The sequence below is a fragment of the Orbicella faveolata genome, unplaced genomic scaffold, assembly GCF_042242905.1.
Source record: "Orbicella faveolata isolate gen_17 unplaced genomic scaffold, um_ofav_v1 contig_3, whole genome shotgun sequence".
In the NCBI taxonomy this organism is placed as follows: domain Eukaryota; kingdom Metazoa; phylum Cnidaria; class Anthozoa; order Scleractinia; family Merulinidae; genus Orbicella; species Orbicella faveolata.
The window spans coordinates 20194253-20219666 of record NW_028301558.1 but is presented as its reverse complement, the minus strand read 5'-3'; the positions used below and the strand labels follow the sequence as shown (position 1 = coordinate 20219666).

General features: G+C 38.0%; 2 protein-coding genes across 3 annotated transcripts; one reads left to right on the top strand and one right to left on the bottom strand.

Moving 5' to 3' along the window:
- Positions 1-878: 878 nt before the first annotated feature.
- LOC110061496 (V-type proton ATPase subunit d 1-like) lies at positions 879-9930 on the bottom strand. The gene is made up of 8 exons (XM_089298092.1): positions 9740-9930; positions 7301-7472; positions 6096-6274; positions 5578-5657; positions 4947-5024; positions 3333-3509; positions 2662-2739; positions 879-2288 (listed from the first exon to the last, which is right to left on the bottom strand). The coding sequence occupies exons 1-8, from the start codon at positions 9885-9887 to the stop codon at positions 2127-2129; spliced, it is 1074 nt and encodes a 357-aa protein (XP_089154218.1). The 5' UTR covers positions 9888-9930; the 3' UTR covers positions 879-2126.
- Positions 9931-11621: 1691 nt separating this feature from the next.
- LOC110061495 (neuroendocrine convertase 1-like) lies at positions 11622-24817 on the top strand. Of its 2 annotated transcripts, XM_089298068.1 has the most exons (17): positions 11622-11921; positions 12301-12386; positions 13178-13350; positions 13828-13926; positions 14077-14184; positions 16749-16877; positions 17028-17101; positions 17828-17916; positions 18353-18528; positions 18880-19098; positions 19386-19486; positions 19719-19822; positions 20815-20932; positions 21658-21974; positions 22934-23023; positions 23544-23597; positions 24378-24817. In XM_089298068.1, the coding sequence occupies exons 3-17, from the start codon at positions 13192-13194 to the stop codon at positions 24551-24553; spliced, it is 2013 nt and encodes a 670-aa protein (XP_089154194.1). In that variant the 5' UTR covers positions 11622-11921; positions 12301-12386; positions 13178-13191; the 3' UTR covers positions 24554-24817. The 2 variants fall into 2 exon arrangements, with proteins under 2 accessions (XP_089154194.1, XP_089154195.1); XM_089298069.1 differs by lacking the exon at positions 12301-12386.
- The last annotated feature ends 597 nt before the right edge of the window (positions 24818-25414 follow it).

The window sequence follows — 25414 nt, the reverse complement described above, 5'->3', positions numbered from 1 at the left end:
TATAGAAAGTCCGCAATAGCGGGGTGTGATGAAAATGACCCAATTTTTGGTTTTAAAGTGTCACATACAACATAAACTGCTATTCTCTTTCAAGATTTCCAATTTCTTTTAATTTGTAGTACACGTTTCCTTGGATACGAACATAATCATATAATGTACAGGTGAAAACAGTGCAAACTAGAAAACAGTCCAAGACTGCAGGCCCCAGTTGTTCGAAACGTGGATAACGCTATCCACCGGATAAATCACTATCCAGCGGATAAGAGTTAACAAAACAAACCGAGCTATGAAAATTAGTTTGTGAACACATGAAAAGTTCATACATTTTTTTCTAGTTTCGGCCGGGGATGTAGCTTCTGATCTGTCACTAATGTCTCTGTCAATTCCCAGCCCTCTCACCCCAACCTCGCACCCCGGGCATTTCACAAGTTGTAGGTCCCCGCCATGGGGCATTTGCGCGCAAAGGGATACCCGGGGTGGGGCATCTGACTAAATTGTCAAATGTCCCACCCCCCGAGTGGGGCAAGAATTATAAACCGGTACTTTTTAAAAACTAAAGGCTTCTTTATTAAACATCAAAAGGATTAACCCTACGTAAAGAACATAGATGTAAATTCTTTTTTCTGAGATTTAACCCACTGGAAACGAAACTAGCTCGTACCCCACCACCACCCCCAAAAATTCATGTTGGTCTTCTATGTGCGAGAGAATCGAGTCGAGAAACGAGTAAGCGTGCAAAAGTCCGTTAGTGATTTATTCTCCCAAAATAAAGCTCAAGAAAAAGCCTTTGGAACGAAAAAGTTGGGGTTAAGGGGGAATTTCAATGCTCAGTTGGTCTAGTGCTCAATCACCACACAGTCAAAGGAAAAGACAATTCATTCAGTCACTTGTGATTTATTTTGTCCTGAATTCGTAATATCATCATTGACCTAAACATGCTCATATAATTTTGCTAGACGCTTTAGCAGACATAATCTGGCTCGCTACGCCAAGAAGTCTACACGCTTGCCTGAAAAATAAAGATTTCGGACTACAACTGCTTAGAATCGTGATAAAACGTTTTCTTTAATTAAGAAATAATTTCTTTCACATCGCGTGTATAGTTTTCCAAGCTGTCTAATAGAGTTTCTTCATTCGCATTTTTACGCGATTCGCAGTTAACTTGCATTTTTTCTACCATGGAGTAATATCAGAAGAGAACAGCGCGGGCTCCGATCCACACTAAAATGGGAACTTTATTCACCACTCACCGACAAAATCCGAGATGAGCCTGGGAACGAGGTTGGATCTACACGGTAATATTCATTGACACTTGAGTTCAAGTCTTTTCCGTTCTACTGTACCTCACTCTTTGATCTAATGACACGCTTTAGCTTACTAGTTACTGTTTACTAACCCAAGTTGAATTTATCTTATGAGAACAGAACTTAAACGAAAATTAAAGCTTACAAACCCCTCCCTCTGCACGCTCAATTCCGCTCCTGCTTGAGAGCGTCCGAGATTCGACCCGGAAAATCCCAGTGATGATGTAACTCAAAAGAGACCCGTATATTGCCGGTGATTGGCTATTGTTCGGTTTTGAATTTTCGCACGCAAGTAACAGCCAATCAGAGACACTGCACGGACCTTGCAGAATGAAATCAGAATGGAATTTTTCGAAGTCGAATCTGAGATTGCGCAAAGAGAGACGTCTGTTTCATAAGACACGGTCTGTGACAGCAAAATCATTTAAACAATTCTTCACGCTAAAATGACTATAGTTATTATAAATACATAATTATTTTACTAAGTCTCACTTAATTCATAGTATATTTTGTAGTTGTTGAAGTAAGAATCTCAAAAAGCCAGTTGTAAATAAAATGCGGTGTTAGTGTCATAGCATTTAAAAGGCTTATTCATGAGTAAAAACATCAACAGTGATAATTCATTATGAAGAAATGTAAACTACCCATGGCATTGCTTTCTTCAATTTTCCCTATCGAGTTGTAAATACAACTGGAAAGGGTCTAGACTAGTACATGTACAAACCAAACTTTCACAAGCAAATGGTTTCAATTCACTTCAATGTAATGTAATTACAATTTCTTTGATCAAAGTCATAGAGACAAAGTGGATGTCTCGTGAATTCAGAAAATGGGAATGTAGTTGTCAATCTTCGACTTGTTTCTCTGTGCAATGCATTCAGCAATCCATACAATGTTCCGGCATTCCTGTTCCTTGAGCTTGACGTAAGCGTAAAACACTCCGAGATGGAACTGCTGTTGAAACGCGAGCGTGTTCATCTTAACCTGGAACGAAAAACAACAGCCTCAGTAAGATACATAATGCCTTTGTTCCCAATACTGATCAGAAAAAAAATAATAATAATAGTACTATCCGGCAGAGTTGAGAAAGACGGTATCCCTGGCCCCATAAGTTTAAATTCTTTCAGGTGAGATTTCCTCATCAGACAATGCATTCTCCCAGACTACCGTATACTCATATATGCCAGCATTTCAATTTGATTGAGTCTTGAACACGCTTCCTCAATGCTTGCATTCAGTATGAAAATAATAGTTCAGAAAAAATGTTCCTTCTCATATTGCTCACATTTTTGTATGCATACGTACTTATAGACTTGACTAGAGGTTAATAATGACTACATATAAATTATACATGTACCTCATGTTCAAAGAACTTATCCTCAAGAGTCTTTTCACCGGGGTTTGTGCCGGCTCCTTCAAAGAGAGACTTATAATCCTGTGAGAAAACCAAACGTCTAGAATTCATTTTACTGTACAAGTGTTGACAAATAAATACACATGACATTCTGACATGTCAAAAACTCCAATAAACCTTTACAGTGTATATAATTTTTAGCATGAACATCCTTGGTAACATGAACGTTTAAACTTTGAAATGTGAGCCTGTTATGATCCGGTTACATTATATTTCACTGATTTCTTGATTCTCTACAAGTTCACTTCTATCCCATATGATTCGTTATCAAAGATGAACACCTTGTTCTCTCAAAATTCGCCCCTCTTAGAATAACTTTGCACGTTATGTCAATAGAAAGCCAAGCCACATGGAAATGTTCAGAAAACGAATTTCGGTTCTTTTTGGTAAAGGGCATTTGATTTACTAAATGCAGTTAGAAGATGACTGATTCATGTCAGTACAGCAGAAAAATTTCTGGGGCACCATGTACATTGTAGGTCACAAAGTTTGCAGACTAAGAAGCTTGAAAAAGTATTTCTCTCTAAACTGTGCTTGTCAAGTTGAACATCTGTGGATGGAAACAGTATTCAAGGCTTCAAATAAACACAGAAATAAATAGCAAAAAAACCTACGGAGTAGTAATCAGCCACAGCTCTGACTTGTTCATAATCATCTGCCTTGGCCAGTCTAGACAATCCCTCTGGGTATAGCTTGCCACACTTGGGATACAGCTTATTGCGATCATCTTTGCCAAGTTCAGTGCCAAAGGAGTTGATGGTGATAATGAAAGCTCGACGATCAGCCTCAAACTAAGTAATGAGGAAAATATTAAAATTATCATGAAAGTACTTCACAGGTACACTCCTTACAGTAAAATAATCACTGTCTGCTCACAACCACTTCTTTTGTTTTGTTGGCCTTTTTTGGTTATGTAAACCTGCGAGTGAAAGGAACACACAAGAGGAAGCACAGAATCCCAGCCCCTTCCATTCTCGTTCCTTCAGTAATACACAGTTTCCAACCGCATGAAAATGCTCTCAACGATAACATGATACTAACTGTAACTCAAAATTCAAGGTTTTGTTCTGACTCTACTTTTTAACCACTATCTTCTGTTCTAGATTTTATATTATACAGAAAATCAGTCTGCGAAGGACTTAGTTTTGCTTTTGAGGTTCCTTGCAAAATTGAGATCTCCTAATTTATGATGAATATCCAAATCTGGATATTATTTTTTTCAAAGCAATCCAAGGGATCTCTGTTGACTCAGAATTTAAGGTCATTCCCCAGTATTGCATTGCGCATCCTTACTACACATAATTTATGGCGTCACTGGCGTGCATTCATGCACGCGCACATTGAAAACATGGAGGATTAGCCTTGATATTGAGTTCTGTCAATTGAAAAATGGCTATAGCTTGCTAACAAGCACTGGCACCCCAAATTTTTTACCAATCATTTTAATCAACTAATCATCAGCTTTGCATGAGAAAAGACTGATCTGATTTCTATGTTGAAAATTGAATAAATAAGGAAAATAGCAGCTGCACTGTAGTCTTTTCTATTTTGCAATTTGATAGCTGTGGGAAGCAATTTGGTTTCAATATTTTAACAAGGATTCAGCTGTCTGTCAAAATCAAACTTAAAAAGTTTATTTCTGTCCCACACAAGTATTGACTTTAGTTTGAGGAGTGTTTTCATGAGTCTGGGCTCACAAAGAGTTTATAATAACTTGGAATGCGTTCTTGTAAAAAGCATTAAATAACGCTAAAATGGGACATATTCAATGCCTCACTGCTCCTTAATGAACACGGGCACCCCCCTTTTTTAATTTATAATTTAAGTTCTCATATGATAAATATTCAGTGGACAAAGTTTGAACAAAAATCTATGCGCAGTTTTATTTCAGGGGAATTACCTTAAGACAACTTGCCTGTCTGGCCACCACAACTGAATTTATTTTTTTTTTAACCCTGTTAGTCACAAGCAGGAATTCTCTGCAGGTTTGTTACTGATACATTACATATACATGTATTATCTTTGAGATATTATTGCAAAATAGGCCTAGTCTCTCCACCTTTCTCATAACAAGTTGTGGGAATGAAGGGGGTGATGATCTTAGAAGAGACACTATGACTAAAAATCAGATTCTCTCAAGCAGAATTAATGAAAATGTATGTAAACATCGTGAGAATTGAGATGCAGATCACGGAATTAACAAACACACAATACTACAGCAGACTCACTTGCAGAATCGGACACATCACATCAGCAGTGGTTCCACCTAAATCTTCACAAAACTTGTAGAAGCCCTCAAGGTATGCCTGATGGTGCAAGTGTGAGTCAGAGGAGACATTCTTTAAAATTGATCCTTGGCATAGTTAACCCCCTCCTTAGGTTTTCAATTCACTTGAAAACAAATTATAAGTCTCAAATTACATGTATGATGTAATAGTCAAAACAAATAAAATTTATCACGTCAGTAAAGAACAGTTTTGATCTTCAAAGACTAAAAGGATGGTTTTTTGGGGGCTCAGAGCATGTGTAAGTTATAATGTTAACCAATTGGAATTACAATAAAGCGATAATTTATAACCGATTATTGGATGAGGTTTTCTGGGATATCTAGAATAATCCAGGGCAAGGTAAGTGTTATCAGCCAAATCAGAAGGCTAAAGCTGATTAGACTTATATGTACCAAGACCTTGATTACTTTGGACATCACAAAAAAACTGAATTCACTAACTATTGATTTGTTATGCATTGTTGCAAAGAATGTAGAACATAACGTACATTAAGCTGTGATTAAATCTAAGCACTGCAAAAGGAGGTTTCATTTGATGTTTTCTTTGGTGTTCATTGAACACACTGACTGACCTTGTATAATGTGTTTCTGATTATTTCAATATTCATCTCATCCAAGTCCTGCTCTGATATGCATTCCACAAAAAATGGAGCTGCAAACAATACAGTATTCTTGGATTTAATACTACCGTTAATTCTCTATCAAAACATTATTCTTCTAGCTACAGCTGTATGACATTCAAGCAATCATATTATGTATCTTTTTAGGGAGGAGTGGTGACCTCATGGTTAGTGCGCTCGACTCCCGATCAAGGGGTCCTGGTCGGTGTCATTGCATTGTGTTCTTGGGCAAGACCCTTTACTTTCACAGTGCCTCTCTCCACCCAGGTGTATAAATGGGTGCTGCTAAATTTAATGCCGGGGGAAACTGTGCTATGAACTAGCATCCCATCTAGGGGGGGAGTAGAAATACTCCTAGTCGCTTCTACTACAGAAACCAGGATAAGCTCTGGCCTGATGGGCCACTTGGCTTGTATGCAGACTTAACCATGACAAACAAGCAATCATGTTCAAGTTCTGTCTGTTCTCACCTAAAGGAGTGTCAATCATCACGGCATTGTACAGCTCCGCTGGAGTGGATGCAATATTAATGGAAGCCATCTCCTCAAAACTTCCAAGAGGATGACACTTTGGGACTAGTTCTGTGATAGGTCGCTGGTGCAATGTTCCAGTTATTAACAAGATGATATTGTCAATCATGTAACTATACCTAAAGAAAACCACAGTGTCATTAATTAAAAAGGAAATGAAAAACATTTTCTCCAGTATGACAACTTGTTACTGTTAATGTAAGCATTTTCATAATACACATACTGTTATCTGGAACACTCTACTCTCTCCTTTGATATACAACTCAATCTGCTGTCTACTTTGATCATTTCAGTGCCATGGTTTTATTTGGTGGAAAACCTCCATTGTTGGAACAATGACACCATTTAATTGTTGGAAATACTGTCAAAGTGAAAATTTGTTGATATCTGTACATGTAAACTGAAAAAGCATTTCAATAAATGGGAAGATTGGATACAAATATCAGCCATTCTGCAATGGTTTAAAATTGCTATGATCAGACAACATATGTACCTCTTTTATTGTGTAACAAACCAGCTATGACATGTACAGTGCAAGTCTCAATATAATTTTTTACAATAACTGCAGAAATTCTCGTGTGCTCATTGGTTAATTTTCATTGTCAATATGTGGACAGACGCATGAATTTATAATGTATGTGATGCGTCAATGACCAAAAGCAGACAATTTGACAACTTGTTATTGTAAAAAACAAATTGACGTCAGTTTTTCACGCGTCTGTCCTGTTATTGACAATGAATTTCATCATAACATTGTCAAAGTGATCTGCAGATCCACAGCTACTTTGACAATGTTATGACGAAATTCATGATCAATAACAGGACAGATGCATGAAAAACTGACATCAAGTGGTCTTACCAATAAGAGATTCATATTCCTATTGAGCACTGGTTGAGTTTTGAGTGATAACATTGCCAATGACCTGCGTTTTGGGGTGGGACATTCGAGCCCAAAACTGACAGCCCTGACATAACTTAAAAGACATAACTTTTGCTTTCTAACCAAAAATGCCCCAAATACTGTTGAAGAATCACCTGGCAAAATTTCTAAATCAGTAGCATTTATGCTAAATTATGCACAAGTAAATACATGCCTTTCTGTCTGAATTCTACACATGTACAACAGTACTGTACAATGAACTTACGTGATAAAATCCATAAATGTTGCCATGGGTTCCAAGGCCTGATTACGTAAATGTCTAAATTCAGTGACCAACTTCTCTCTCAGTCTGTCATCAATAACTGACACATTCAAAGGACCAGCCTCATTTTGGAGAAAGTTTCCATAATCTGTACTCTGTAGATGAAGTTTTAAATCTGCAACAATGTTACCATTAAGTGAGAGGTCTTTGTTGGACTAATGCAACCATCTTTACTGAACAACAATGCTTGTTGCTAAGTGATATATTGAACATGCCACACAAAACTGGTACTGCAGGGCTTGACTCTAACAGTAGCCAACTAGTCACAGACTAGTAGAAAGTTAGTTTTGGCCAGAAGGTTTTTGATTTCCACTAGCCACTTTGGCTAGTTAAAAAATGAAACTGGCTGAACTAGTTTCTGTCTTCTTCGAGGAAGACAAACACAAAATTTACACTTTTCTCAGAAACAAGGTCAGAATTTCATAGTGGACATATCATGGTACCGGGCATGTGGTGTTCAGCACGTATGCAAATTTAAGTTTGTCTACTTTTCCCTTGGTGGTATGTAAACGGGCAACTGAACATGTTAATTTTGTTAAAAGAAATATCTGACAAACAAGACAGAATATTCTGAAAGCACACATCAATGCTCTTTTTTGTTATGAAATCTTTTTCATGCACAAAATAGTGCGGAACTGTAAAGGGATAACATTTCATTTAGTGTAACAATACTAGGTGATCTGTCGTTGTATGCATACTTACAAACCTACCACTACAGAAATAATTAGATGAGAAAGATTTATTTCCTTCAACATTTAAACCAGCCATTTTAGAAGTCGAATTTCACCAACGACAGTTGACAGTATTGCTCAGATAGTTGTTTTGCTTTTGAAACATTTCTATGGTGCCTGTCTGTGAAGAAGTCTCGACAGTTTTAACAGTGACATCTTGGGGGTCTCGATATTTTTCCAAGGAAGTCTCAGAGAAAAACAGAGTCCTATAAGTCTTTTCGGGAATAGGAACTTTTTTGAAACTAGTTAAAGTACAGTATAATTACCAACATTATGTATTAAAGAGAGTCACTTGCATTTTGCTTTCAAGTCTTGCTAGTAATTCTGTTGTTATTAGACCTACCTGAAATTTTTGCAACATGTTAATTTTGTGAATTTCGCGATTTAAAAAAAATCGCAAAATTAAAGTGATGCAAATAAGTAAGTGTCTGGAACATAACACATTATGTTACGGTTGACATGTAGTAACGCCATTGCGTTTTTGTTACTTTTGACACCATTGTACCTTTGATAAAGTTAGTTCACTAAATTCAAAGACATGTCTAAGTAACATTATCAAGGAAATAAATTTTGTGTTACTCAAAAACGCGAAGTTAAAGTCATTCAAATACAAAATTTTAGCAAAATCACCAAATTTAAGTGTCACGAAATATGTGCACCCCCAGATCGCGAAATAAACGTGTCGTGAAAATTCATGTGATAAGGTAGCCAACCACAATGCTTGGCTAGTAAAAAAAAGAGCTTTTGGCTAGCAACATCTAAGTTATCACTAGCCACTAGGCTAGTAAGTTGAAACGTTAGTGTCGTGCCCTGCACTGCATGGAATTTATAACCTTGGATGCTTGACGATTCCTCTGTTTCCTTTAATTTTCAAAGATAAACAAAAATAAGTGTCCACTGGGAGGAAGTTTTTTGACAATTGAACATCTCTTAAAATAATTCCATCACAAGAAGTAAAGTATTAAAAAACCCAACTAATTGTCCTTGGATTTTTTCACTCTTAATCAAGCAGCCTCCCTTAAAATTTTCTTCTGTTGCCAGACATACTCACATTTTGCTACAGTTTTTTTGGTGTGAAACCCCATGAAGTCTTTAATGAAAATAACACCTGTACTGGTTGATATTGAGTCTGGTTAAATATTATGCTCTTCCAGGTTAAAATGTAGAGAAAGTGTAGTTTGAGGGCAATGAAAGGCAACTTCTGAACATCTTTTCGCGAAAATGGGTTTATGGGGTAAAGGGAGACAAAAATTATCATTGATAGTCTAATTAAGTTAAAATGTAGAGCTAAAACCCAGGGATTGTCTCAACAAGCTCCTCTGAATTACAGTTACTGCGGTAATGTGAGTAACCTGAAATTTAGTTTACTCGTGATTCCGATGTCAGAGATCGATCTTCGTAAATTAAATTTAAGCTTAATAAGCTTAAAATTACAGCAAGCTAATGTATATTTTATGAAAATACAGATGATCCGTTAAAGCCTTTGAAAATGCCAACGAAGTTATCGTGATGGATGTTCTAGCTTAGTTCTACTGTGCAATTTGATTTGATTCTATTTCGATGCCTGACAGGTAAAGAGAACCTAAATTATTACGACAACAAAGTCACCTTTCGATTCCTGTCACAAGTTCTGTACGTACTGACGGCTTACCTTCCAGCGTTTCGCACTGCGACAAATTTAGGTAGTCACTTTGACTCAAGACACCTGATCTAAATCCTCTGACTAAGCCTTCAAGATAACCATTATCAACATTGAAGAACAACTCGTGAAATGACAGCATTTGAGTTGTCTCAGCCATTTTGTCTTGTCCAATATGGCAGTCACAATAATTCGATCCAGTCCCTCTCAAAGTCACAAGCTTGTCATGTGACCATGTGAAACACAGAACACCCGAGTGATCCCTTCCCGACCGTAAATGATACTTGGCACAGAAATTATGACATCCGGTAGATAACAGGAGCTAACAGGGTGAAAAAATTGCATTACAGTTACTCTAGATCGTCTAAAAACATAAAACTTTTTCTATATAACCCACAACCGCATTCCATCTGATCTTTCATTAAGGTGATACCCCAGTAAAAGAACCCGCCATAGATTTCCTATGAAGCTTGGTATGCCGTTACAGGACAAGGAGATATTAAAAACGTAGTAAAAAGAGGGGGTCACTGTGCTTGTTTTCACGCCACAATGCTGACAAATACAGTTATTTAGGTGACTTTTGGTAATCTCCGTGCGCAATAAATAAGCTCGATTATTTTTCAATGCACCGTGTTATATCACACAGAGTTTGACTTTCTTTTTTTGTTTATTCATCTACTACGTCCCAGAAAAAATGTCTTCAAATACCCTGCATTTTTTATCCTTGAAAGAAAACATAATTTGGACATGCGCTGTTGGGCCCGTTATGTCTCCCTCTGTAGTATTTATTTCATTTGCCAAAAAAGTAGCCATAGATTTCTGCTAATTTTTTCTCAGTTATTGAAGATTTTGTTCTCGTTGAAATTATGAAATAAAAAGTGGGGATCACCGTGCTCGTTTAAGAGAAAAGGAGCATTTATTTCGCTATCGAGGTTAGTTTGAGGGAAATCTCTTACGTTTTGTACGGTGCCTACTTTTGTTAGTGCGCACACGTTCTGCGCATCACGCAAGGCATGGTTTAAGCGCCACGCGCGCGCTGGGTTGACATCACGCGATCAACTACGCTACCAAGTACACGACTAAATTGAAAGCAAAATTTTCCTACTGTGACCAAATCAAGTTGAATGAACCTGTACATAAACCAGGAACACCAGAACAGCAGCATATCGCTAACCAACGTCTTCCAGCTGAAAAACTAGCTGTTATCTGTCGAAAATTATACTGAAATCCAACTGTAAACATATACCTACAGATGGCGTAGTGCGCACCAAAACAAGTGCGAGATACGCAAATGTTTTACTTACTGGGGAGTTGACAGGAAAAAATGTAACGGGCACCATAAAAAGTTTCAAAAAGGATCAAAAACTTTAAAAAACGCGTCGTTACCCCTATATTTTATGTTATGAACTGGAAGTGGCAAGCCAATTCAGCACGTGATTAGTTTCTGGTTCTGAGCAAAAGATATTTAGACTGTATTTTAGCTGAAACAGAGGAAGGCTGTCAGAGACGCTAAAAGTGTTGTTGCAACGCTTTTGTTATTAAAAACACACCAAAAATGGTTTTTATGTTACCACTTACCACGCAGTTTTCAGATCTTTATAAAAGTGTTTGCTTTTCTGTGTGTAAAGGCGAATTCTAAAGAAAGCTTTGAAGAAATATCCTCTCCTACTAGTTTCAGAAAAATGCTATGTCAGCATTTTTGTTGAGATTCAAGGCTAATTATCTCAAAAAAATGCCTGGCTACCCCCTTTTTTCTTTGTGGGTTCCGGTAGCCCTTGCAAAGATCTACTTTTTCCGCGTGGTCCTAACCTGGCGCAAGAACCTTTTTATTTAGTAGGCACCGTCCTTAAACGATCCAACTTTCCAGGTTCCACGTTCCACGTTCGCCATTCCAATTTTCGAGGATTATTATGGTCCCTAAACCTAAAAATATGGCGGCCGCGCATAGTTCAGTTGCACTTCCTAAAAGTTTCGTTGTTTGAAACCCACCGTTGGATGAACAGTGCGACTCTTATCTCGCCATGAGATTACGATACCTCTGGGCGCTTTTATGAGAAGAGAGCGTGGAACCATGAAAGTTATTGTTTGATATTCAAGGAGATGGAAATAATACTACAGTAAATTTGCAGTCGGCCGGGAGGCAGCACACCTTGTGACAATTGAGGTTGAACTACTTTGATTATCACAGGCCACGGTGAGTAAAAATCCTTTTTTATGGACGAGGTTGCATGGCTGCTGATGTGATAAAATGAAAGACCATGAAACTGATTTTTTTTTTTTTCGTTTGTTCAATTTACCGCCTGCAGCTTAACAAAATTACATTAGAAGGGATTCAATATTTTCAACTCAAAATCTTTCAGATTCAACTCACGAGCTGTTGGTTTGGTCCAGATTTGTTACTTATATAAAGGCGTGGACATTTTCAAATGCCACTTTGTGTCGGAAAATATCTCGGGTTACAGCTGTTGCTGCCACTTGATATTTAAACAGCTGCCTAGAATATTAATTGGTGAATTCTACACAAAGATTAATCCTTTTGAACTGTAGTTTAAACTTTTGGTTCTCTTTTATAGCTGTGGTTTAGCTGTTTAAGGAAGTCTTAATGTTGCTGTAGTCTGTAGTGCTTCTGATCTTCTATTCCAAACCCCAAAAATCGAAGGTAATTAGATATAAATTGGGTCCTTGTGCGGTTTTCAATTGAGTGTCGTAAAACCAAACCAATATAATCACTTACCAATTACAATTGCATGTGGTCTAGACTAGCTATGCAACCAATCTCATACCGTAGTGAAACCAAAACCAAAAACCAAAACCAAAGAAATTGCCAGATTTCTTTCAGTACTTAATTGAAAACCGCCCTATTTTACAACAATAACTTTAATAAATTATTGTTTGAGTATGCAAGCTCCATACAGTATCCACAGTACAAGTAATCCTGCTTAGACCTGTTAAAACATAAACGGAAAAGCAGTAATTTCTTTTCTGTTGTGAGATCGTTTTGGAGTACACTGGTCTGTAGCTGCATCACTATGCATATGTACAGCAATGTAAAAGGAACTATGATGGTATATTCCCTTCATCATTCATTGATTACTGAGTATTTGTTACAGTTTTCAGTATTATTTACACCTGAAGCCCTGCTTTTAGTGTCTAAGTTTAAAAAAATTGTTGTAAGGAATTCCCAAATATTCACAGCAAATTTGAAAGAAATACACAGTATACCCGATAGGATAGGTAAAAGTTTAGAGGCATTTATAATTACATGGTTGGGGTCATTGCATTGTGTTGTAATTAGCAAGTTAGTGGTTTTATAATTATATATATGTTCTGAAAAAGCAATTTACCAGTTAAACTAATTCACAAGTATGTAGTACAAAAATTAAGATGAAAGACCTTTTCATCTTGGACCAGTTTGCCAAAAGTGTACTATATTATCTCATTATTTCTTAGATTTATACTGTCTGATGTGGTTCTTCAAGCTGTTGGTTATTCTGGCTTTCTCTAATACCCATGTGATAGTGAGAGGCCGCAAGTATACCAGCACATGGGCTGTGCAAGTAACTTTAGATACTGATGGAGCAAAGAGAATTGCTGAAAATTATGGATTCTCCTACAAACTGAAGGTAAATGATAAATACTTTCTGCATTGTATAATTTACATGTAATCATAATGCCACACCAGGGAGAAAATGTAGACTTTTATGAAATGCATCTGAGAAAATAATGGTTACAAGCCAAAATCATGCAACAAGTGGGAGATGATGCGTGAAGATGCAAGTGATTTTCTACTAATTTTACAAAGTTGTTTCTAAAAAACAATTTTATTTATGTTTTGCAATTCATGAAGTTACTGTAACTTCACTTGTAACAAATACACGTACCACACATACATTCCTATGAGGTCACTACATGTACATGAGCACCGGGATACTTTGAACATTTTAAGCTTTAATTTGGTTAACACTCTTGGTAACTTTGCCTTGTAAAAAGCAGTGTTTCGTCAGATGAATTGTCATACTGTACATGTATGTCTTAAGAAAGAAGTAAGTGCAAATTACCATCATGATGACGTAATTTCATTGTGTAGTCCTGTCTCTCAGATTTCTGCTGATTGCTATCTTTTTGAGAACAAAAGCCTACCCACGATTTCTTTGCAGCCAACTCAGATTCAGGGAGATGGTCTGAGTGCAGAGCCATTGGTAGGGAGTGACTAAGTCTTACATAATAGCTAATTAGCCTGTAGATGCAATCAGTTAATACACTTTAATGGCTCTAATAACTGAGTTTGCATTCATTTAAAAAAAATAATTTTCATTGTGTTTCTTGTTTTGTTTTAATTGACTTTTAAGGTCATTTTGTTCTCCCAACAAGTAAGGCGGAAGAGAGTTCTCTATGACAGCCAGCTATCCTCTGTCTTATTTAATGATCCCAGGTGGAGAGAGCAAAGATGGTATTTGGTGAGTTACAAAAGTGATTGTCCAAGAAACCTTAAATTACTGGCTTATTGTCTGCTTTGATCTTCATATACATGTAGACCTGTATAGTTTAAACTTGTGTGTTGTACACATGTATGTATTGTACCCTGAAATATCTAATTGTCTTCTCTTTCTGCATGACCAGTATAAAGTAGGCAAATTATTTTCAACCTTCTGTCACAGAATATTGTGTCAAAAATATAAGCACCAAATTTACAGACTGAAAAAAACAGCTATAATATTATTCAATGATTGTGAAATATTCAGATAAGTATGACTGTACATGTCAGTTGAATATTCAAATAATAAGTCATGCAATGTATTTTGAGATTGCAGGTCGGACTGAAGTGTAATTGTCTGTTAATAAATTTAAAAATGTATTACATAAATTTTCTGCTCTGTGTTAATGGAATGAACAAAACATCATTCAATCAATCCAACAAGTAACCAAACAACAACTTTATATAACAGTATGCTTCAAAAGAAAAACTACTTGGTGGCTATCCCTACAGGGTTTGCCTTCTTATTGGGGACACTTAAACTGTAATGCATAGAAAATGTACCAAAAAGTCTGGAAAGCAGGAAAATCACAACAAAACCACAGTTTTAAATTTTACAAACATTCATCATATGTGTAATATACTGTAATTCATGTACACTTGTACATATATATTTACTTTTAAATTATATATAATTTATATAGTTATATTAAATAGCAGTAAGGAAGATTTGCAGCTTCATCCTATAGACAGCCTGTACACTTTGGCTATTTTTAGTAGCCTGTCTTCAAGGGTAACCGGAAAACACTGACCCCCCCCCCCCCCCCTTACTATGGACTGGGTCCACTTACTACCCTATGGACCGGTCCATGGACAACCCCTACAGTCCCCTTCTATGGACCGCCCCACAATAGAATAAAATATTGATTTCACTTATGGTTTGTCTAATGGATTATTCATGTCGGTGAAATTTCGAGCATTACGCTGTGCTTTTAAAAAAACCCAAAATAATAAGCTGTTTTTGGTGTAAGGAGATGCCGTTGGAAAAAGAAGAAAAGTCCTTATCTTCCATTCATGACTCAATCTGGCTATGGAACTGAGCTTGCTTGTAATTCCGCTGATCAAATTGTGAAGCCTGAACGAATTCATAAGGGATTAACGAATGGCGAGGGAAGGAGCTCAAAATGTTGAGGATTCTCGGAGGCTTCCCGGTCTTTCATATATACAGTAAACACCCACGTATAAGAACCTAGAATTTTTGGGTTCAGGCTGAATGGGTTCTTATATTTTGGGGTAGTTTTTCCGAACTCAGGCTGATTAGGTTCTTAGTAGGTTCTTATTTGTAGGAGTTGTCATAGTGATACCATTCAGAGAGCTACTGTAGTACTAGTATGTCATAATGGTTGAACATTTGTATTTTAAACCGCAAAAATGCCAAGCCTTATTTTTTAAACAATAATAAATTCAGTATCATAGGCTACCATATTTACAGTTGTATTTGATAATAATGTAAATTGTTAACAGCAATATAAATATATAAATTTATAAACAGCAAAAATAAATAAAAACCCAATTTAGGGAATTAAAATTGAACCAATTTGAAAATAATCAAATACAATGTGAAACAAAATATTAATTTTCTTGCGTATTGAAATAAAGATGCATTGTACTGTACACAGAAAGAACAAACATTTTCTTTGGGTATCACTGTTACAGTTGGAATGAAAAAGACAAGCAGTAATGTGTATTTCACATGAGCAAAAGTCAGGGCACTCTACAGATTCAAGTCCCAAGGCTACACCAGTATAATTTTATACAGTATTCTATACTCTGTATTTAAAAGATTTTCAATTAAACAAATAATTTTCATGGTGTTTCTCAGAAATTTCACAATTTCTATCAATTAAAATCCAGTATTTTGGCTACAAAATAAGAGTGTTTTTTTGTATAAGAACCTATTGTTCTTTGCCAGCCTAAATAGGTTCTTATATATTTGGGTATTAAAATGCCCAATTTCAGCCTGTAGGTTCTTAAATCACTAGGTTCTTATACGCGGGTGTTTACTGTACCCACGACAAACAAAAATGGCATTGTGTACATGTGATAATATAACTTGCGCCTGAGCCTAAACCCAAGTCTGTCACATTTGCACAATGTAACATTCAAAATTTTGCCGACAAGAGTAATCTATTAGACAACCTGTGAATGAAATCTCTATTTATTATTTTTATTCTATTTTGGGGGTGGCCCATGGAAGGGCTATGTATGTATGTTTTAAGGGGTCTGGAGGGGGTCTGTAGGGGTTGTCCATGGACCAGTCCATAGGGTAGTCTGTGGACCCTGTCCATAGTGGTTAGGGTTAGGGTTAGAAAGAAAGAAAGGAAGAAATATATGCCTCCAGACCCCCCTACATGTACATAACAAGAGACCACCTTCAGCAGTCCGTATCACAAACCCCCTTCTCAAAAATCGTGCATTCACTCCAGATTGATAGTGTAGAGATGCAGGGGTCAACTGTATTTAACAGCCTATTTTCCTTTTAATCAGAATTCTCCTGATGGAAAAGGAATGAATATTGACAAGGTTTGGCAGCAAGGTGTAACTGGCAAAGGGATTGTTGTTGCAGTTGTTGATGATGGCCTTCAGGAATTTCATCCTGATCTAAAAGATAATTATGTAAGTAAAGTCTAAGTTATCTTTAGTTTACTTTAAAATAAAAAAGAAATTATAAAAAGTATATCAAACAGGTATCTGGGCATAAGTCAAAGCTGATTTGAAACAAAATTTTGGACACCTGTTTTGTACCTTTTGTTTTATTTTCTCCAGGATCCTGAAGCAAGCTTGGATCTGGTAGATTTGGATGACACTTTGGCACCTGATCCTGTGGGGACATTTGCAGGGTGAAAAAGAAAATGAAATTATTTTTACAGACTAAGAGAAACATGATTGCAACACTTTATTAAGCTTTTAGAACTTGCTTGACTAAAAATTAGTAGCAGTTGTGAACCATTAGTGATTTGAAAGAGACCAGGGGCCCGTTTCTCAAAAGCCCCGGAAACTTTTTCGGGCCCGCAAAGCCATTTTTATTTAATTCTTGTTTGAAGAGAACCTCTGTTTATGTTAACAATATGTGCTTAAAACAGCTCTGAAGTCGTAGGGTTTGAGATTTTGCTATGGCTTTTCCCATGCGAAAACTTTTCGGGACCTTCAAGAAACGGGCCCCAGGCCACGGCCAGTTGAGGTTTTGATCACCCAATGTGCCAATGTACGGTTCTAAAGTAAACGAGTTGCAATTCATCATGAAAAGCAAAGTTCAGCCAGAAATAAACGAGCAAGTAATATATTAATTAGGCTTTCTTTCTTTTTTCAAACAGTTTTGTAAGTATATAGAGATCCATCCACAACATTACTGCAATTAATCATCTATAATTAGCCATCCAACTGTGGGTGCCCCTGTTAATTATTGTTCATTAAGATTCATCTATCTGTCAACACATAATTGTTTTCCTCTTCCTTCTTTTGTCTTCTTGAGTGAGTTCTAGTGGTTTGTGTGATTATAATATATAAATTACAGACAGTACAGTAGAATTGTATTGATACTGACGTGTTTAGCTTCTTTTCTTCAGGCACGGTAATCGTTGTGGTGGAGTCATTGCAGCTTCAGCTAATAACAGTCAATGTGGGATTGGAGTTGCCTTTAATGCAAAACTTGGAGGTAATGTTAATTTGATGTATAACTGAAGTGTTTTCAGAATTTTGGGGAGCAAGGAGATGGAATCAGGGATGTCGATGGTGAGAGCACTTGCCTCCTACCAATGTGGCGCAGGTTCAATTCCGGCCCGGTGCCATATGTGGGTTGAGTTGGATGTTGATTCTCACCTTGCTCCAAGGGTTTTTCACTGGGTTCTCTGGTTTTCCCTCCCTCCACAAAAACCAACTCTCCAAATTCCAATTTGACTAGGTTAGGGGACCCACATGAAAAGCAGCTGAGTCTCATGTGGCTTCCTCTCTAAATGCTGCAATTTATTATATTTTTTTTATTCATTGTAATTTTCTTTGAAACGCTAAATTTCCTTTTTTATATGACCATGTATCATAAACGAGTTTGTCAAGAAAAACTGATCTTTCACCCAAGGTTTCTTTGCCCACAGGTATTCGTATATTTGGAGATGACGACCCTACAGATTCCATGGAGGCTCTAGCATTTCAATACCAGCAACAGTACATAGATATCTATTCATGTAGCTGGGGTCCTGCTGACACAGGATGGACCATGGAAGGACCAAAACAACTAGCAAGAGACCAGCTGGAGAAAGGAACAAAAATAGTGAGTCTCTGAAAGGTCTTTAAATGAAGTATCTGAGTGTTGCTGGGTAGCCCAATCTACAGTGTAGAAATGAAATAACTCAAGTTTATACTTCTTTCCTCTTAATAAGTGTGTCTATCTTCTTTTGCCATCATTGATTTTTGGAATATACCTCTAACTTAAACGTAAGGTTCACAAAACTTGTACGTTCATGCAATTTAGTCATGTTCTCTTAAGTTTGTGCCTCAAGGCTCAACCTTGCTAGTGCAGGATCTTACACAGATTGCATTGTAGTTTTGAACTTGATTCATTTGCTATTATTTAATTAGTTTTAGTTTTGAACATGCTATTTTTTCATTCCTTTCAAATTAGGGCCGACAAGGGAAAGGATCAATATTTGTTTTTGCAGCTGGAAATGGTGGAAGAGAATTTGATAACTGTGCTTACAATGGATATGCAAACAGTGTCTTCACTATTACCATTACTGGAGTCAGTAGAAATGGAAGCATCCCTGGATATGCTGAGAGGTGTTCAGCGATAATGGCTTCCACATACAGCCAGGATAACATGGGAGCTGGAGTTGATGCTATCGTAAGTTCACCTGTGAATCAACCAGTCAGGTACTCAGCAGTCAGTGAGACAGACAGTCAGTTATTGAGTCAGATACTCAAGAGAGCAAGTCAGTGTGTCTGCCAGTCAAACAGAACAACGGGCAGACAGACAATTGCGAGACAGTCAGTCAGTGAGGTATGTCAGTCAGTCAGACACATCAGCCAGCCAAACAGTCAGTCAGTCAGATGGCTACAGTTTTTTCAGTGAAATGGCAAGGAACCCAAAATGTTACGTTCTTACAATTTGGCTCACATTATTTCCTTTAGATTACTTCAGACCTTAATGACACCTGTACATCAACATTTGCATCAACCTCAGCTGCGACTGCAATAGCTTCTGGAATCATAGCTTTGGCACTGGAAGTCAAGTCAGTACATATTGTAACTTCTATGTTTACTGCTGTGTGGAAGGGATGTCCATTCCTTAGTGATTTAACTCTGGGGAAAACAAGAAATAAGAGATAATTTCACTAATCAGAGTTGAGGTTTTGACCAATCAGCTCAGCACTAATAACTGGAAAATTACCTATTAAAGGTATTTGCTGTCCTTTTCAGAATTATTGTATATGCTTAAACCGCGGTTTTATTTTTCCTTTTCAGTTCTAACCTCACATGGCGTGATGTTCAGCATTTGATAGCTTACTCATCAAATTATGATGTGCCTCGTTCTGATGACTGGCTGCAGAATTCAGCAGGGCTGTGGGGTGAGTCTAAAGTGTGTCCGAACCTAAGGTTTGCATGGATACTGCATCATAGCTAGCCTGCTCCTCCTTAAGTTGGGGATCATCATGAGAATGGCTATTTAAAAAAAAAAAACAATCCCATTCGCACTACTCTGTGACTAACTGAACTCGTGGAACAGGCCACCGTATGTGCCACACCTTAAATTTATTGGTGTGGTGGAGAGATAAGATTATTCAGCATGTTGAAGATCAATTTTCCCACAGCTGCATCTCTGGAAACATTGGAAAATGTGGTGGTGAAGTAAACTTGCTCATAAAGAAGTGTGTTTAAACAGGTTGCCTTAAAATTTAATTGCAAGAGTTCGAGTCATTGAATGTCTCAGTTTCTTTGTGATCCACCTTTTATTTTCTTTCACATTTTTTATTTTTATTTGAGTCACCAGCATGTTATTTGTCTTATCCTAACCTTAACCTCTTTCCTTCCCAAGACTCCAGTCACTCCAAAGAAGTTCAGGCATTCATTGTAGAAATCCGTTGCATGAGGGGAGTCCAGGCAGTCATTTGACGCCTACATTTGAATCGCTCAGTGGATTCTGCCCACACATAAAATCCCTTTTTGACCTCTGGGACCAACCCTCATCAGCGATCAGTCCTCAGTGTACTCCAAATCACAAATGAAACGTCACTTTATAGTTTATCTTGGCCTCTGTAGCATGGGGTGGCTTAAGGTATTGCTACTCCCCGTGGATAGGATGCAAGTTCATCTTAGGCTATACCCTAGCATTCTGTGTGGTTTCCCTAACAGATCAATACTACCCTTTCAGACACCCTGATGGGAGAGGCTCTATTAAAGTGTCTTGCCTAAAACACAATGCAATGAATCCCCCCCCCCCCCCCCCCATCCTGCCAGGGCTCAAACCAGGAGAGCAGATGCAGTGCACTAACCATTGCTAGGTTACCGTGTCTCCCTCAGCAAGACTAAAGTTAGGAGAGTTGTTTATGTTCTTTTACAGTTAGCAGTTACTTTGGGTTTGGACTCATGGATGGTGCAGCAATGGTGGAATATTCAAGATCATGGCGTGCAGTGGCCAGACAGATCAAATGCGAAATACCGCAGCCCAGTGTCTACAGGTAACAAGGGACTAAATATACCATATTCGCATTTTCGGTATTGGACTGGAACTAGCTTGCAGTGGCGGCTCATGCGGGGAATATCATTAAAAAGAGAATAATGTCACATTTGCATTTGATTAGACTCTCCGCATTAGCCTTAGTTGTAAGTTAGTTCCAGTAATTAGTTCCAATAGAGCGGTTTTCATTTGAGTGTCGAAAGTAATAAGACAATTACTTTGGTTTTGGTTTTACTATGGTTTGAGATTGGCTGAGTAGTCTAATTGGTAAGTAATTGGTTTGGTGTTGGTTTTACAACACTCAATTGAAAACCGCGCTAATGGCCCTAAATAAATAAATAAAAAATACATAAATTACAATATTTAGAGAAGGAGTCACATCAGCCTTGGCTGATTTTCATGCAGGTCCTCTATCCTGGTCAAATTGGATTTGGAGGGTTGGTTTTTGTGGAGGGAAGAAAGCTGGAGAACCCGGAGAAAAACCCTCGGAGCAAGGCGAGAACCAACAACAAACTCGACGCACATATGGCACTGGGCTGGAATCAAACCGGGGCCACATTGGTGGGAGGCGAGTGCTCTCACCACTGCGCTATCCCTGCTCCCTAATTAGAAACCCTATTAGAAAGCTCGTTCAGTTACAATCAAGCCGCAAAAGATGGTAGCAGCCTGGGGGTCTTTGTGGAATATGCCATTTTCAGCTACTAATTCATAACATTTTTCTCACAGACATATCTGGTCAAGTAGAGATACTGTATTGGATCTTACAGTCTCTGAAGATGACTGTGGTAAAGACAGTAACATCAAGTACTTGGAACACGTGATCGTAATAATCCAGGCCAGGTTTTCCAGGCGTGGTTACTTAGAAGGCTATGTGACCTCGCCTAGTGGGACTGTGTCTCAGATCCTTCCGTATCGCCCATATGACGTCATAGCGACCGATTTTAACAACTGGCCGATACTTAGCCTGCACTTTTGGGGTGAAAATCCCCAGGGGACTTGGAAATTGAGATTGAGGAACCATTTTCCTCGCAACGCATTTTCAGGTAAATACTATCTAAACTTTTTTAACACTGCATGAAATTTTTTAATCAATTTTGCAATTCTTTGTAAAACTGACTTTTCGTAAATTGCACGAATTTTTGTACATTTTTTTTAATAATTAAGTGACTTTTAATTTCGCTACGTCGAATCGACCTCGTGATTACATGTCTAGAAATTTTCATGTAATGAGGTACATGTATATTACCCAGGAAGTCTTCCTTTAAGTTTTTCTGCTGGTAGAATCTCTTGGAAGCTGCAATGATTTATCCAATGTACAGTTTTAAAGACCTGAATATCGACCATCATTTCTGGTTTCGGTGATACGTTTTGGTAGATTGTTCCACGATTTGGTATTTTGATAGTTTTGTCTGTATATTAAAGGTATGGCTCGAACTGACCGTGTACACCTGTACCCGCCCTGTTTCAAACAATCCTTAAATCCTTAAATCAAACAATCCTTACTAGTAATTACGCTTTTTATTTATGGGAATTGTCACGTATAGGGCTAACCTCATGATTTCCATTCCAAGAGGTATTTTTTTTAAACATATTATTTGTCTCTCTTGAATAATGTATTGTGATTGTGATTGTGATTGTGATTAAAGTCGGTTCAATTTTATATGCCCTGCGAGCAGAGTAGCCTTCAAACTTCGGTTGCTGGGACGGATCGAGGGGGAGGGTGCAGGGTGTATGCCCCCCCCCCCCTCCCTGAGATTAAGCCTTCTTTTCCGTAATTGCTTTTAAAATTTACTTACCTCATCCCAGTCAGTTACGCCATTAGTGGTGCACCCCGTGCTAAGAAAAATCCTGGATCCGCCCCGGTTTGCGAATTTTCTATGGTGATCGAAAGGACTTTGCCTGCAGGTAACGTTTGATAGGATTGCTCTCAAGTCTAGAGAAACGTAAATTTATGAAGAAGTAGATAATAGCACATGTATTTTGAATTCTTAACTTGCTGTAGGTACTTTGTACAACTGGACGCTTGTTCTTCACGGAACAGATAGTGATCCATTGGACAGCAACCCTCATGTGTCAAGACCTTTCATTCGCAGTGAGTTAGCTTAACCAAGAGACGATGATCATCCTCGTCTCTTGGCTTAACTAAGAGACTGATTAAGACTGAAAATACTCTTAGATACCTTAAGATAGCAGTAGTACGAGGGCGAGTAAGAGTTTGATCACAACTTTTAATGTCAATCCAGTTACTTCCCCATTATGACCAACAGAGCTCCTGTTACTGTTAATGTCTACACGTACCTGTTGTTGTTGTTGTTGTTGTTGTTTTTTAATTTAAGTATTAGTATTGTATCGCATCTATATCAGTTCTTGGTGTGGAAGACACAGTTGACGTAAAACAATAAAGAACAAAAAGACAAAACAACGAGAAAAACAATGAAACCAATGTACTCTGTGAGGCGGTGTGTTATTGTGACTTGTCCTACTGTCTGTCTTCCACACCAAGAAGGAGCCTCTGTATACTTTTATCGCTTTGTATACTATATATGCTTTTTAAGGCTTGGACGCCTTTTGCTTTTAGTATTCTTACGTAGTTCTGTTTTTCTTATTATCAGGAGTAACTACGGCCAATGCTGTTACTACGAAACCTGATGGAAGTCGCCATGAAGGTCTGGATTTTTCTTGTGTTGTTTGTCTTTTTACCCTGCCAGTAAAGACATTCCCCGGCCGATCGTATCTTTAATATAAACCCATTGCGTGACTCGCGTGACCATCGCGTTAACTCGGTCTCCAACACAGATTACGTGATCGACGTGTCAGGTAATTTTTTGGCCCCTGGAATCCTGAAAGCCTCAACAAAAAAGTACATTGCGTGACTCGCGTGACCATCGCGTTAACCCTTTCCTCCAACACTAAAAGCACTCAATCACAGACACTTCGTGTATCTAGGTAGTAGTACGTTATCAGAATGACATTTTAGGTGTCCAACATCAGTCGCATCTCTTGCGTTGACTGACGCCCCGTCTTCACTATGCCGTCGGAATTTGAAAACGGAGGTTTCACTCTGAAAATGCATCAAATGTTTCACGTCCAAACTACGCCGGAGGAATTTGAAAACGCAACCGGCCATTTTGGATTTGTGGTTGAAGAAAAGCCGGGCAGGAAAATCTCATTATTATCGTAATGTCATTGCTTTGGAAAAGCTCCGTTTTCAAAATATTTTCCGGTTACACGAAATTGCAAAGCCGTCGTTTTCATATTCCTCCGGTTTCAAGAGCGTTTTCGAAAAGCTCCGTTTTCGTGACGGATTAGTGTGGACGGTAAGCTTAACTCTCTTCCCTTGATCCTCTCTTGACAGTTACTAAGATAATAGTGTTTATAAATATTTGTTCTTATAGTTTTTACTTATGTTAACTCATACTGCTACTGAATGTTTGTGGTTCTTTCAGGTCTGACAGGGGCAGAGATTGTTGTGATAGGAAGCGTTGCATTTGTCGCCTTGGTAATACTTTGCGTAGCTGTGCTGCTCTACAAGTTTGGAGCGTGTTCTTGTGGGAGGAAGTCCTCCACCACAAAAGCATCGAATGACATCAGGTTATCACAACACATTGTCACTGAAGTCTAACACAACGAAGCAAAGGAAGATCAAATGTCTGTCTATAGATGTTCCCTATGTCCTCGTATCCCTCTCTTTACGGTGAAGTTGGCGAGAAGAAACAAAGATGCATCCCGGTAACCGTTCCTTGGTACGGAGAAGGAATCCTGGGGAACGAAGTGACGAGGGGAACAGACATGCGCTGTGGACGAGAAAAAGAGGAGTGGCGCGCTCTTGAACGTTGACTACTTTTGCGATCAAGAACTATAATTAAAATTATATCTGAAAACTGGATTTTGTCAATTGGGAATTGTTGTCAGCATCTCTAAAAAGGTGTGGCCCTTAACCAGACCGGAGGCTGCCTTTCTTTTAACCTCTCACCCCTTGGCCAATCTGGCCGGTGTGGTTGAACCTACCAGGGGTAAAATACAGCCGTGGGCATAGCTCCTGGAAACATGTAATCATACCAGGTAACCAGGCTAGAGTGAAATCAGGACATGCGTCCAGCAACAGTGGCCAACAAGAATAATCTGGAAGGGGATTGAAGTTGAAGAGAAGTTTAATACGTTTCCATAGCTTTTTTAGGGATGTTTTGGAGTCAGCAGTTGAAATAGAAATTTATTTGTCCACGAAAAAATTTAATTTGCCAGAAAAATATGTCTCAGTGCAAAATACAACAAATAGGTCATTTCCGAGTTACTTTGTGCCAGTCTTTTCAAAACCTTTCTTATGAAAATGAGTTTGATTTGAGTAAAAATCCTATAAAAAGCCGGACGGATCACATTTTCATATATGAATGGTTTTGCAAGCGGACTCATTGTGAAACAGAAGTAAATTCGTGTTTTCAGTTTTCAGTAACCATAGAAAAAGTGAACCTTTAGCGAGATAGCG

Coding starts and splice junctions, on each gene's coding strand:
- LOC110061496 (XM_089298092.1), bottom strand. CDS start 9,887: ATGGCTGAGACAACTCAAATGCTGTCATTTCACGAGTTGTTCTTCAAT. Junction 7,473..9,739: donor GCAGTGCGAAACGCTGGAAG/GTAAGCCGTCAG, acceptor ACATTGTTGCAG/ATTTAAAACTTCATCTACAG. Junction 3,510..4,946: donor TGATGTGTCCGATTCTGCAA/GTGAGTCTGCTG, acceptor CTCATTACTTAG/TTTGAGGCTGATCGTCGAGC.
- LOC110061495 (XM_089298069.1), top strand. CDS start 13,192: ATGTGGTTCTTCAAGCTGTTGGTTATTCTGGCTTTCTCTAATACCCAT. Junction 17,917..18,352: donor CTTTAATGCAAAACTTGGAG/GTAATGTTAATT, acceptor CTTTGCCCACAG/GTATTCGTATATTTGGAGAT. Junction 20,933..21,657: donor CCGCAGCCCAGTGTCTACAG/GTAACAAGGGAC, acceptor TTTTTCTCACAG/ACATATCTGGTCAAGTAGAG.